At 37.3% G+C, this 12,249-nt stretch overlaps 1 protein-coding gene across 2 annotated transcripts; it reads left to right on the top strand.

Annotated features, from left to right (window-relative positions):
* Positions 1-5,610: 5,610 nt before the first annotated feature.
* On the top strand, positions 5,611-9,488 carry LOC137071304 (coagulation factor V-like). Of its 2 annotated transcripts, XM_067439170.1 has the most exons (3): positions 5,611-5,667; positions 8,181-8,271; positions 8,792-9,488. In XM_067439170.1, the coding sequence occupies exons 2-3, from the start codon at positions 8,221-8,223 to the stop codon at positions 9,278-9,280; spliced, it is 540 nt and encodes a 179-aa protein (XP_067295271.1). In that variant the 5' UTR covers positions 5,611-5,667; positions 8,181-8,220; the 3' UTR covers positions 9,281-9,488. The 2 variants fall into 2 exon arrangements, with proteins under 2 accessions (XP_067295271.1, XP_067295270.1); XM_067439169.1 differs by lacking the exon at positions 5,611-5,667 and having other exon boundaries at positions 8,170-8,271.
* The last annotated feature ends 2,761 nt before the right edge of the window (positions 9,489-12,249 follow it).

Raw genomic sequence — 12,249 nt, 5'->3', positions numbered from 1 at the left:
TTTATATGTTGTGGGTCTTTGTATACAGTTGGGCTGCAAAATGTTAATTAGAAATGCAGGGGGGTAAAAAAAAAAAAATCTCAAAAACATTGAATTTTGATTTTTAAGTGAACAAATAAGTAATAATGGTGATAATAATATTACTAATAATAATTTACTTCTTAAATAATAATAAATGAAAACAAAATGTATTTTAAAAAATGCTAATTTACCAAGCCCGTGAAAGAACCAGAGGGCAAAGGGTAAGCTGAGGTCTGTTCCCCTTGTGTGCACAGCCAGACTCTTCTTTAATTAAGTGTAGATCATCTGACTGAATTTTCATGAGGTTTTTTATTTTTATATGTATAAAAATTGACAGGCTATCTTTTAGTCACATAAAATTGTAGAAAACTTAACTGTAAGCAATGGCAAATCTCTGAGAAAACCAAATTTATTTAAAACGAAATAAATTAATTAAATAATAAATGCTCCTGACGAGCTGGATGGTGCTGACATGGCTGAGATCTCCGTCGGTGTATCAAAGGGGTGAATGTGAGACAATATGTATGAATGTTGAAAGCGCTATATATAAATGCAGTCCATTTACCATCTTATGGAATAACTGTCCCTATTCAGTTGATGAGAACCAAGTGCTGCCATAATTTACATTTCATTTCCCTTGCCCTCCTCTCTCCTCTCCACATGTTGACCTTTGTACCAGTTGCACTAACACGTTTCAAATGATTTCAAACATGTATAATTAATACTGTGTAGTACTTGTTCACATTAACCCATGTAGATTTTGGGTTCATTTCAACAACATCACTCAGGGATAACAAGATATAAACTTAAGATGTCTTCATATAACAGGTCAATGTTTAATACAGTCATAGTACCCACATCTAGCTTGTCTCTCTATATTTGTATCTGTATATTATATAAACTCACCAAAAGGATTATTAGGAACACCTGGTCAATTCCTCATTAATGCAATTATATAATCAACCAATCACATGGCAGTTGCTTCAATGCATTTAGGGTTGTGGTCCTGATCAAGACAATCTCCTGAACTCCAAACTGAATGTCAGAATGGAAAAAGAAAGGTGATTTAAGCAATTTTGAGCATGGCATGGTTGTTGGTGCCAGACTGGCTGGTCTGAGTATTTCACAATCTGCTCGGTTACTGTGATTTTCACACACAATAATTTCTAGGGTTTACAAATAATGGTGTGAAAAGGGAAAAACATCCAATATGCGGCAGTCCTGTGGGCGAAAATGCCTTGTTGATGCTAGAGGTCAGAGGAGAATGGGCCGACTGATTCAAGCTGATAGAAGAGCAACTTTGACTGAAATAACCACTTGTTACAACCGAGGTATGCAGCAAAGCATTTGTGAAGCCACAACACACACAACCTTGAGGTGGATGAGCTACAACAGCAGAAGACCACACCGGGTACCACTCATCTCCACTACAAATAGGAAAAAGAGGCTACAATTTGCACAAGCTCACCAAAATTGGACTGTTGAAGAATGGAAAATGTTGCCTGGTCTGATGAGTCTTGATTTCTGTTGAGACATTCAGATGGTAGAGTCAAAATTTTGGCGTAAACAGAATGAGAACATGGATCAATCATGCCTTATTACCACTGTGCAGGCTGGTGGTGGTGGTGGTGTAATGGTGTGGGGGATGTTTTCTTGGCAATCTTTAGGCCTCTTAGTGCCAATTGGGCATAATTTAAATGCCACAGCCTACCTGAACATTGTTTCTGACCATGTCCATCCCTTTATTACCACCATATACCCATCCTCTGATGTGCAGAGGTGCAGAGGGGTTGCCCTTTTTCAAAATAACTCAAAAGTGAATATATATTTATAATATACTATTTTATGTTTTTGCAAGAAGTCTCTTATGTTCATCAGGCATGCATTTATTGTAATCAAAAATACAGAAAAAGTAGTAGCCCAATATTGTGAAATATTAAATGTTCTTTTTATCTTTTTATTAATTCACATTTTGTTGAAAAGAATATTCTTTTTTTTTAAATGTCAAAAAATCTCTAGATTTTTCAGAAAATCTCTATTAGATATTTTTAAATATTACATTATTCATAAATGCCCATTTGTCATGTATAATAACGTTACATCAACCAATCGTGATCTGACAAAAATATTACAAATCAAATTGCATCGCTAACAGGATGTTAACTGACAAACAAAGCACTGCACAAAGCCATGCAGCCCCAAAACCCGCATTAATGTTAAGTAGTGTTACTTGTATTTATGTATACTGATACACCGTTTACTATTTGACAAAACTATCGAAGTTAATGAAGCCTACAGGCCTATTATGTGAAGGGCAGGCTGGCAAAATGGTGACGTGAAAGGACTTTATTATATTACCAGTTTTGATAATTATGCAGCATTATGAAAGAATTAAGCCTGCATTTATTTGATCAAAAACAGCAATATTGTGAAATATTAAAATAATGGGTTTCTATTTTAATTTACTTTAAAATATAATTTTGTTGATCAATAATGCAGCTCACATTTGTTGATTTCGATGACGTGAACTCCATTAAAAATTCATATAGCACAGGAATTGAAGATCAGATTTATATCCGTTTTGCGGAGACACAAGGGACCAAATGTAAATGGTATGGTTTTGATAAATCAGATAGATATCTGATGATCTGTAAAAACACCAGGGGGCTAGACCAGGGGGCCTACAATTGCACAAACCTATGATAAGGGATTAAGCTGGGATATCTTGGTGATCTTGTCATCTGTATGCAATATTTAGTACACCGCTGTTGTGTAAATGTACCCTGAAGGCAAACTCACACCAAAAACAATAACAATAACGAAAGACAAATGTATATTAGCGGATAAATTGAGCCAGGATCACCAAGGTATCCCGGCTTAAATGTTTTCGGATTGTCCTTTTGGACTGTTATAGAGCAAATAAACAACAAATAAATGTGCTTAAAAAAGAAAATGAGCATCTGGTATCAAAAAACAAAAACAAAACAAAAACTTCAACTGCCATGAAAAATCTATAGGTGGATATTGCCTCTCATCAAGGCCGAGGTCAGGGATCTTTGGCTTGAAAAGGTTGGTGACCACTGCCCTAAAGTCTGCGATGAGTTTAGTGGGGTCACGAGAGGAGGCAATCCCTCCATCGTGCTATGATTGGATATGATTGTTTCTTGCGATTAAATTGTGTGCGATAAATCTTGTCCTCTTGTTTTCGTGCGCATTCATGGACCGGCCAGAATAAAGACAGTGATGGCGTTTAATGGGAAAACTAATTAAAAATAAGTAAACAACTCAGCCATTTAGATATCACCATCAAAATCAAACTTGAAATGTCCTGAAGCCATAGATGCTTTTAATGCCCCGAACATCAGTAAATGTATCTTCATGCTAAGCACACGGGAAGGTGGGGTGGGGGTTAATTTGGCTACTGCTGATGTGGTGATTCTCTACATCTCAACAACAACATTAGATATCTCTACAAACATTACATCCTACACAGTAGTATCCAGATCCAACTGTTTGGTGAAACGCATATCTTACCTGAAGCTGCCCAAACCTTCTCGAAGATTTTGTTGCAAGATGACCTTCCCATTTCCTCACGGATTCTCAGGACAAGATCCATCTTTGAGCCCTTTTGAGTCCACATTGCCTGCGAAACATGGTTGTCAAACCATCTCCACCTATCAATAAATTTGCTGTTGTTGTTGTTATTATTAGTTAAATATGATAATATTTTGCTTAAATCAAAACAGGGAATTACCAAATGAGCATAAGCAGCCATTACCTTGAGATGAATTCATGTGTCTTGGAGCCATTATTCTGTCATTTGGAGATTTCAGCAGCCTGCACTGGTGCATGAAACCTTTCATGTTCTGTTTAAAACAGTTTTGATTTTAAGTGAACCAATAAATAATAATATTCATATTATTAATTATGATTGTAAAATTAACTATAAATTCTTTAACCCTTTCATGTATGAATTATGATAATCTCAGTCAAGAACTTTTTCCTATGTGTTTTTATTGCTCTTAAGGTGTAAAAAACTATATTCGAAAGAGATTTTCAGATGTCCACTAGAGTGGACAGCATGCGTTTATGGTTTAAACTGAAGTGATACTGTATTAAACACAGCAATATTGTGTGTATTTAACAATCCAATCAACAGTTATATAAAATCATGTGAAGACTATAAAATATATACAAAAAATATAGATTTGAAATATTGCAAGTGCAGCTGAACTTCATACAAGTTAAACTTTGGTGATCTTTGATCTCAGACCATGAGGACGTGATTCCATCAGAGATCTCTACAACTTGTCAACTGTGGAAACCCAACTCTGACGCTCCCTCCAGTGTACCAGAGTATATATATTTACCCTTAGCTAATAATTCTGATTATGTTAAAAATGGAAACATTTCTACTATAGCTCTCCTCTAAGAAAATCTAGCGATCAGGTGTTTTCAGTCTCAAATTAAATGAGCAGTGTTGGTGTAACCATGGGCGTCGGAAGCAAATAAAAAGTGGGTGGGTCAGTAGGGCAAAATATTATCATATTTTGCCCTACTGACCCACCCACTTTTTATTTGGTGGGGAAAATGTTTTGCGTGGGGTCTGGGGGTGCTCCCCCAGAAAAAATTTTTTTTTATAGATGTGATTTCCTGCATTATGGTGTGTTTTAGGCCATATCCCCCTATACCAAAAAAAGACCTCAAACCAGTCAATACCAATAGTCTAATAAAAAGGCTATATTCATTTAACTGCCAAAGACATCAACAGTTTCACAGAGAATGATAATGAACAAGTTGCATGTTTTTTATGCTCCGTGTCCAGACAGAAAAAGTGCTGTTTACTAAACGATTGATTGGGACAGACATAATTACAGAAATCACTAAATTATTTACCGTGGCTATAGAGTAGGGGTAAGACATGGCGTCAAGTTTTGACGCAAATCGCGAGCATATGTTCGAATCCGCCTTTTGCCACACTCGCTTTCCCCATCACTTATCAGATCGGAAAGGTATTTATTTTCAATAAAAAAAATAGATAATATTAGAAAAGGGGAAATAAAGCGTTTAACATGTGTTTAATAATAAGTTTCTTAATAAGTTTCTCGGTTCCGATGGTTCCGACGCCCATGGGCGTAACGCATTATAAGTAACATGCATAACACAATCAGATTACGTTTTGATGTTATGAGTAGGCTAAAGTAATGCATTACAAGTACCGTACATTTATGTATTCAATTACTTTTTGATCTAACCAGTGAAGTAATGCATATGCATTACAAGCAACATGCATTGTAATCAGATTACTTTTTTAAAGGGTTACTTCAGCGATTAGCATATGGCTTTGTATCAGTAGAAACCCTGGAGTATATTCAAATGATTGTGCTTTCCCCCATCATATCCCCCTGAGACAAGAGATTCATTTATGCATTTTATTTCTGGAAAAATTCCTCCTATGATGCAAATTGACGATATTTGCATCATAGGAGGAATGTTTGGCCAAAGGTTAAAGACTATCGCCAGCAGAGGGAGCCATTTCCGCATGTTTTGAACCCGCGCATCGGGGATGGAGATTACGCTCAGCTTGCAGGGAGAGCTCAGGTCGCAGCTACAGGCACTCATTTAAACGGAGATATGGTGAGCAATGTAAGTCTTTTAACTTCTCAAATTAATTTCTATGAAAGTTAAGCTTGCAAAGGCATGAACTGAAACGCGCCAGACTGAACTAGGGTTGTGAATGTATGCCGCGAGAGTAGTCGCGATTACCTCAGCTCTCATCACTCGTGCAGTTAGTGCTCAGTGCTGTAATACTCGCGCGGTGACTCACTCCTTATAACGTTATTGAACAGACACGTTCAGTTTTTAATTGTAACTGTTAACGAGTGTCTTCCATACCTGTCAACACTCCCGTTTTTGCCGGGAGTCTCCCGTATTTCACACCCATCTCCCGCCCCCCTCCCGTTTTGTAATTTCTCCCGGAAATCTCCCGTAATTTGTATGGCCCAAACCTCGTTATTTGAATAATCACAAATATGTTATTCCAAGGTTGTTCAGTTGCCAGATCTTGTATGAAATGGCGTCTCATACAATCGACACATTGCACAAATTTCAAACCCTTGTGGCCTCGACCTGGCAACCTAGTTGCTCTGTTGATATCTACGCAGGGCGCGGGAAGTTGAATGCATCATTAGTAGAAACCATGGTAGAAACGAGAGAAGACTCCACTGGTAAATATTTATTTTCTGTAATCCCCTGACTGTTACATTATATGATCACGAGTTTATTCATGCAAATGCTTTTAAACCATTTAAGAGCGACAAGACAAAGAGAATGTGCTGTATGAAAAACTCACACAACGCCCAGATTCAAGTTCTATTTCGCGCTTTAACAAACAGTAACACACACAATTATGCCAATACGCCAGTTTTGTTAAGTTTCTTCGTAAGAGCAGCCTTAAAAAGTTAAATAATATCTTAAATAAGTTTTAAGAAGTGTGAGAAAATGAGATGTGTGAGATAGGCTACGCATCGTGCGACAGCGGACGATCTTTTAAAGTGACAGTAACCACTTATAATGACAATGTAAAGAACAAAAGTAATTGCTCACTAAATATGCTCTGCTCTTGACTAAATAACTTTAGTACCTTTAATAAGGATTAATCTAATCTAATTCATAATGTATGTAGTGCAAACTGATAACATGTATTTTTCCTACTTGTTAACTTCTTGAGCACTGGTACAAATGAAATGTGAGGATTATTTATTCACTTAAATTAAAAGTAATATTTTTGGAAGCTTAAGAAATGTTAGTGTGTTATTTCATTTAAGTGTGAATTAAATATTATTTCATGGAGACATCAGAAGCTGTATTACTATCAGTGACACTGGCCTAAAAAGATAAAAAGGTTCCAATAAACAAATTTTTATGTTGTTTCTACATTAATTTGGAGCTAATATACATATTATATATGTTTTAATGGCAATTAATTAAGATGAATCACAGAAACAAAATATCAATGTAGTTAATTAAAAAAACGAAGAAACGTATTTATATAAAAAAAATATGTATTAATTTTAGATTTTAAAACATCTACCCCAGCGGTCCACTCACTGTAGTGACGGCTCTACACATGAAAGGGTTAACAAAAGGAAAAGTAACTGCAGTTTTTATTTATTTATTTATCTATTTAAATATAATGCAAGGTATGAATACATAAATGTACTTCTTAGATTATAAAAAAATTAATACAAAATAATGAATTAAATAAACCAGTACAAAGCCCGCGAAAGAATGAGCTGGGCAAAGGTCATGCGCAGAGCTTTTGAGGTTGACCGAGTCCGCATCGCCTGACTGATTCCTTGTGGTAGTTATTTCTGTAACAAAAGTGTAAAAATTACGGGCTCTCTTTTAAACGTAGCACTTCTATCCCTCCTGGTCAACAAATGGCTTGTCCGTTTTTTTCTAGGTCCAATTTTCAGCACCGTTACGCTAGCGTTACCGTTAATGCCGTTGTATCTGTCTGGCATCATGTGCGCTAATGGAGCAGATCTGCTTGGATTGAGCAACCGTTTCAGATTCATGTTTTTGGCACAACACCGGTCAGGGTAACGTTAGTTTAAAAAAAATATTGATTTTACAATTATTAATATGTTTTCACTCTGGTGCAGCCATGTCTCACATATTCTCAAAAGCGTGTGAAGTAACTTACATGAGTTAAATCGGCACCGATTAATAACAAAGCAGGATCAGTATCCACCTGACAGCATGACGTGATGATTTGTAAAATTAAATACTTCTGTTTTCTTTGGCTTCTAACAGTAAAACGACAAGCTACAAGGTTTTTTTTTTAATGACTTATCTGCACGTCTTAACGTTAGGCTAAATTAATTTGCACTTTGCTCGTTAATTTGTTCGTTGCTCATGTTAGTGTCTCTTTTCTTTCTAACGTTACTTGATTCGCGCTTGAGTCTCAACAACTTGGTTTTTAAATAAACAATTTATTGCGCAATATACTCGTCAATATTACACCATTGTTATCTGTACAATACTTACATCAGCACCGATACATATAACAAACCGTTGATCTCACGGCACATCGTGCAGTCCACGGCTGTTTTCATCCAAAATGGTGCTATTTACTTTACTGGACTTTCCTTCAGAGAGAAGGGAAATAAGTCAACAACAGCCACTCAGCTCAAGATGAAAACGTGGACCAGAGTGATGATGTCCCACTTGTGGAGAGTAATGATGGTAAATTGTTAAATTGATGTTCATGTTATGAGAATATAGAACTCTTTTTGTTTATTGGAGTCTGTACTGGCTCTACATTTTTTTATGTTTGAAGGTTTTGCTGAAGTTCTGTAAAGTCTTTAACTTAATGTGTCAAAATACAACATACATATAGACAAGGATGAATGAAAAATGTGAATTGTACCACTGAATTCAGAAACATGAACTCAACACATGATACAGGATATAACACAACATAGTTCATATCTTTAGGATTTAAAACATTTACTCATAAATTATTTCTTCCGATTTTTTTTATCGGAGTCTGTATGCTGCCTAACAAGGTCAAAATGCGTAATGACTATTATTTACTTGACATGGTCTTTATTTATTGCATGTACACAGTGACTGACAACTGAAAAAGTGTAGAGAATGTGTCCATTGTGAATTCCTCCAAAAAGTCACTTCATAATTTACAGCCTTGTTGCAGTTATATGAGTGTTTATTAACATGGTGATGTTGATGCCATTACCTTCTTTAGGACAGACCTCGTCTCAGGATATCACCCGTGACCCTGAAGTCCTCTCTACTGCAAAGGAACCTGTCACTGGTGACCCTGAAGTCCTATCTACTGCAGAGGAACCTGTCACTGGTGACCCTGAAGTCCTCTCTACTGCAGAGGAACCTGTCACTGGTGACCCTGAAGTCCTATCTACTGCAGAGGAACCTGTCACTGGTGACCCTGAAGTCCTATCTACTGCAGAGGAACCTGTCACTGGTGACCCTGAAGTCCTCTCTACTGCAGAGGAACCTGTCACCCGTGACCCTGAAGTCCTCTCTACTGCAGAGGAACCTGTCACTGGTGACCCTGAAGTCCTATCTACTGCAGAGAAACCTGTCACTGGTGACCCTGAAGTCCTCTCTACTGCAGAGGAACCTGTCACTGGTGACCCTGAAGTCCTCTACTACAGAGGAACCTGTCACTGGTGACCCCGAAGTCCTCTACTACAGAGGAACCTGTCACTGGTGACCCTGAAGTCCTCTCTACTGCAGAGGAACCTGTCACTGGTGACCCTGAAGTCCTCTCTACTGCAGAGGAACCTGTCACTGGTGACCCTGAAGTCCTATCTACTGCAGAGGAACCTGTCACTGGTGACCCTGAAGTCCTCTCTACTGCAGAGGAACCTGTCACTGGTGACCCTGAAGTCCTCTACTACAGAGGAACCTGTCACTGGTGACCCCGAAGTCCTCTCTCTGGGGGCTCTCTTCGGGCAACTGTTACCACCTGCGGTGGTTCAAAAGCCTTAGCTGGGACTTCCTGTTATGCGTGAAGTGAACTACTTCTTCTATGGTGAAACGTCACAGAATATTTCTTCATCCTGGTGCAGAGGTAAGAGCATATGCATATGATCAGCAAATACCATCCCTTCATTGTTCAAATAAGAAATACTGTTCTTCCAGCTTCAGGACTATGGCCTGCCATTTGGACTGGAGTCTATCACGGGCTGGACCACAGTGAAGCTGTACCCATTCCAGATCCACAGCATCGCTCTCTCCATCATGGGACCATTTGGTGGCTTTTTAGCCAGTGGCTTCAAAAGGACCTTCCAAATTAAGGACCTCAGACCTTTTATGCACTGTTAATTTAGGGTGTACACGCAGGATGTTTGGGGTCTACAAACATAATGTAATTTAAAAAAAATACTTTCAAATATATTTATACTAAATAAAATATTTTTTTAATTAGTTTTTTTAATAAATATATATATTTTTTAAATAAAATTCACTTTAAAAAAGATCCACGTCTAACTTTCATTCATTGAGTTAACATGGACAATGTGTCATGGTTTAATAGAAGATTGTTGCCATTAAATGGAAAATACAAACTTTTATCATTAAAATAACATGACATTTAAACTATACAGATACCAGATGCAACGTTTAGCAGCTTTTTTGTAATGCATTTAAGTTGCATTTTTTCATATATTGTGACACATAATTTACAAAACTTGAACATGGTGTTATGTTTGTGTTCTGTGACGTCTCTCTTCCCAAAGTTAAACAGATAGATGATTCCTTCAACATGTAGGCTTGTGGGAGAATGCTGCTTTATTCCACACCATGATGAATATGTTAAAACAGAGTGAAACTACAGAAAGGAGATGAAAAGATGGAGCTGATTAGTTATCTCCAATAATATAACCCTAATATAAGTAAATTGTAGTTAGTTAAATATCTAAAATTCTGCACTACATATACATAGCTTTATAAAAAGTAAATAGAATACAAATGAATCATAAACTTACAGACAATGCTTTCTACAGAGGGTCATAAGATGAATGGCAGCTTCAAGCGTTGAACTGATGGAATTAACTAGTGATGGGGAGTCGACTCCAAAAGAGTCGATTCCTCGACTCTGAATAGCCCCAGAGTCGGGGTCGACTGGAATCGACTCTCGGTGTCGACTCTGCTGTGTCTGAAATCAATCGCTTGTTAACGGATTCTCTAATCCTTATATAGTTCATGGCAATTGAGTGCACTATATAAGCCAGGAGACAATGAAATGAAGCGAGGAAATCAGACACTTGCGTAGTAGCACAGTGTCAGACAGCTGTTGCAGAAACTTTGTCACACACACATATTTATCCTACATGTAATGTAGGCCACTTTAGAAATAGATCAGTCATAGTGACTTTCGTTTGTAAATATACATAGGCTTTCTCCATGCTAGCTTTAGATTAAATGATGGATTTGGTTTTCCACCTTGTGTTCATAATCATTAAACTAATCATAAATCATAAAAAACATATCAAGAATAAACATACATTTTTGTATGTATTTTAGTATTTAGTATTTTTAAGTCATCGCTAAATTGGACTAATTTTGGACGGTCAAGCTAAAAGTGTTCGGTTTTAATAAGGGGATTTTAAGTACTTGTGTCAGGGGGGGGGGGGGGGGATAATTTAAGCGTGTAACAACAACAGCAATTTTTTTATTATTTCTGACCCTGATTTGATGTAAAGTAAATGGAGTTGAGGAGTCGATTCCATAGACTCCTACAGTGGGAGTCGGTAATAATCGGAGTCAACACCAAAAAACCTGGAGTCAAACACCCCTAGAATTAACTGAATTTAACTGTTTTGGAATGTTACCATGGCAACCATTTTTAAAAGAAAGCTACATGACTAGGCAATAGGCATTGGAATCAATAGCAAACACTAACTAGATAATAATAATACATTTTATTTGTTATGCACTTTTTATTAAACAAAATCTCAAAGTGCTATAAAATTAAAACAATCAATGATTCAGATGATCCAGAACACTCCCCACCTGGCATCCGTAGGATGTCATCACTGAACTGACGTGATCATCAATCTCTGAAGGCAAGAGAAGAACAGTGTCTGAGATGGGACATCGGCTGCGTCCGAAATCGCGTACTTCCATACTATATAGTATGCGAAAAACAGTACGCGAGCAGAGTAGTATGTCCGAATTTATAGAATTCGAAAAACAGTATGCGAAAAGTACCCGGATGGCCTACTACTTCTGGCGAGATTATGAAGTGCGCATACGATGGACACTTTACTATCCCATGATGCCACGGTAGAGAGGAGTTGCCGTATTTGAAAATGGCGGAAATGGTGGAAAACGGAGACGCGACTGTTTTCAAGTGTAATCGTTAACCTTCCTTACTCTTCCATCGTTTCCTGGGAACCTTCTTTAGCCCTTTAACTGTCACTGTCCCACAGGTGGGACGCTTGGCGCTATTTTTTGATGGCCTTTTTTTCATATCATATAATTTAGTAATCATCATAAATTACGTATCATTCGAAAGCTTACGAACTCAAAATTCATTCTGTGAAAACCGTTTTGAAGTCGGAGGTTGCAGTAATGGAAATAGTACTCGAATTTCTCCTAGCAGGCTCCTCCCCTAGTGGGCGGTGTCATGTTTCATATTACAAAATTTAACTACTTTATAATCAAAATATTTTCTAA

The sequence above is a fragment of the Pseudorasbora parva genome, chromosome 3 (assembly GCF_024679245.1).
Source record: "Pseudorasbora parva isolate DD20220531a chromosome 3, ASM2467924v1, whole genome shotgun sequence".
Classification (NCBI taxonomy): domain Eukaryota; kingdom Metazoa; phylum Chordata; class Actinopteri; order Cypriniformes; family Gobionidae; genus Pseudorasbora; species Pseudorasbora parva.
The sequence above is the reverse complement of the archived record's forward strand: the minus strand, read 5'-3'. Positions and strand labels throughout refer to the sequence as shown.

Coding starts and splice junctions, on each gene's coding strand:
- LOC137071304 (XM_067439170.1), top strand. CDS start 8,221: ATGAAAACGTGGACCAGAGTGATGATGTCCCACTTGTGGAGAGTAATG. Junction 8,272..8,791: donor ACTTGTGGAGAGTAATGATG/GTAAATTGTTAA, acceptor TACCTTCTTTAG/GACAGACCTCGTCTCAGGAT.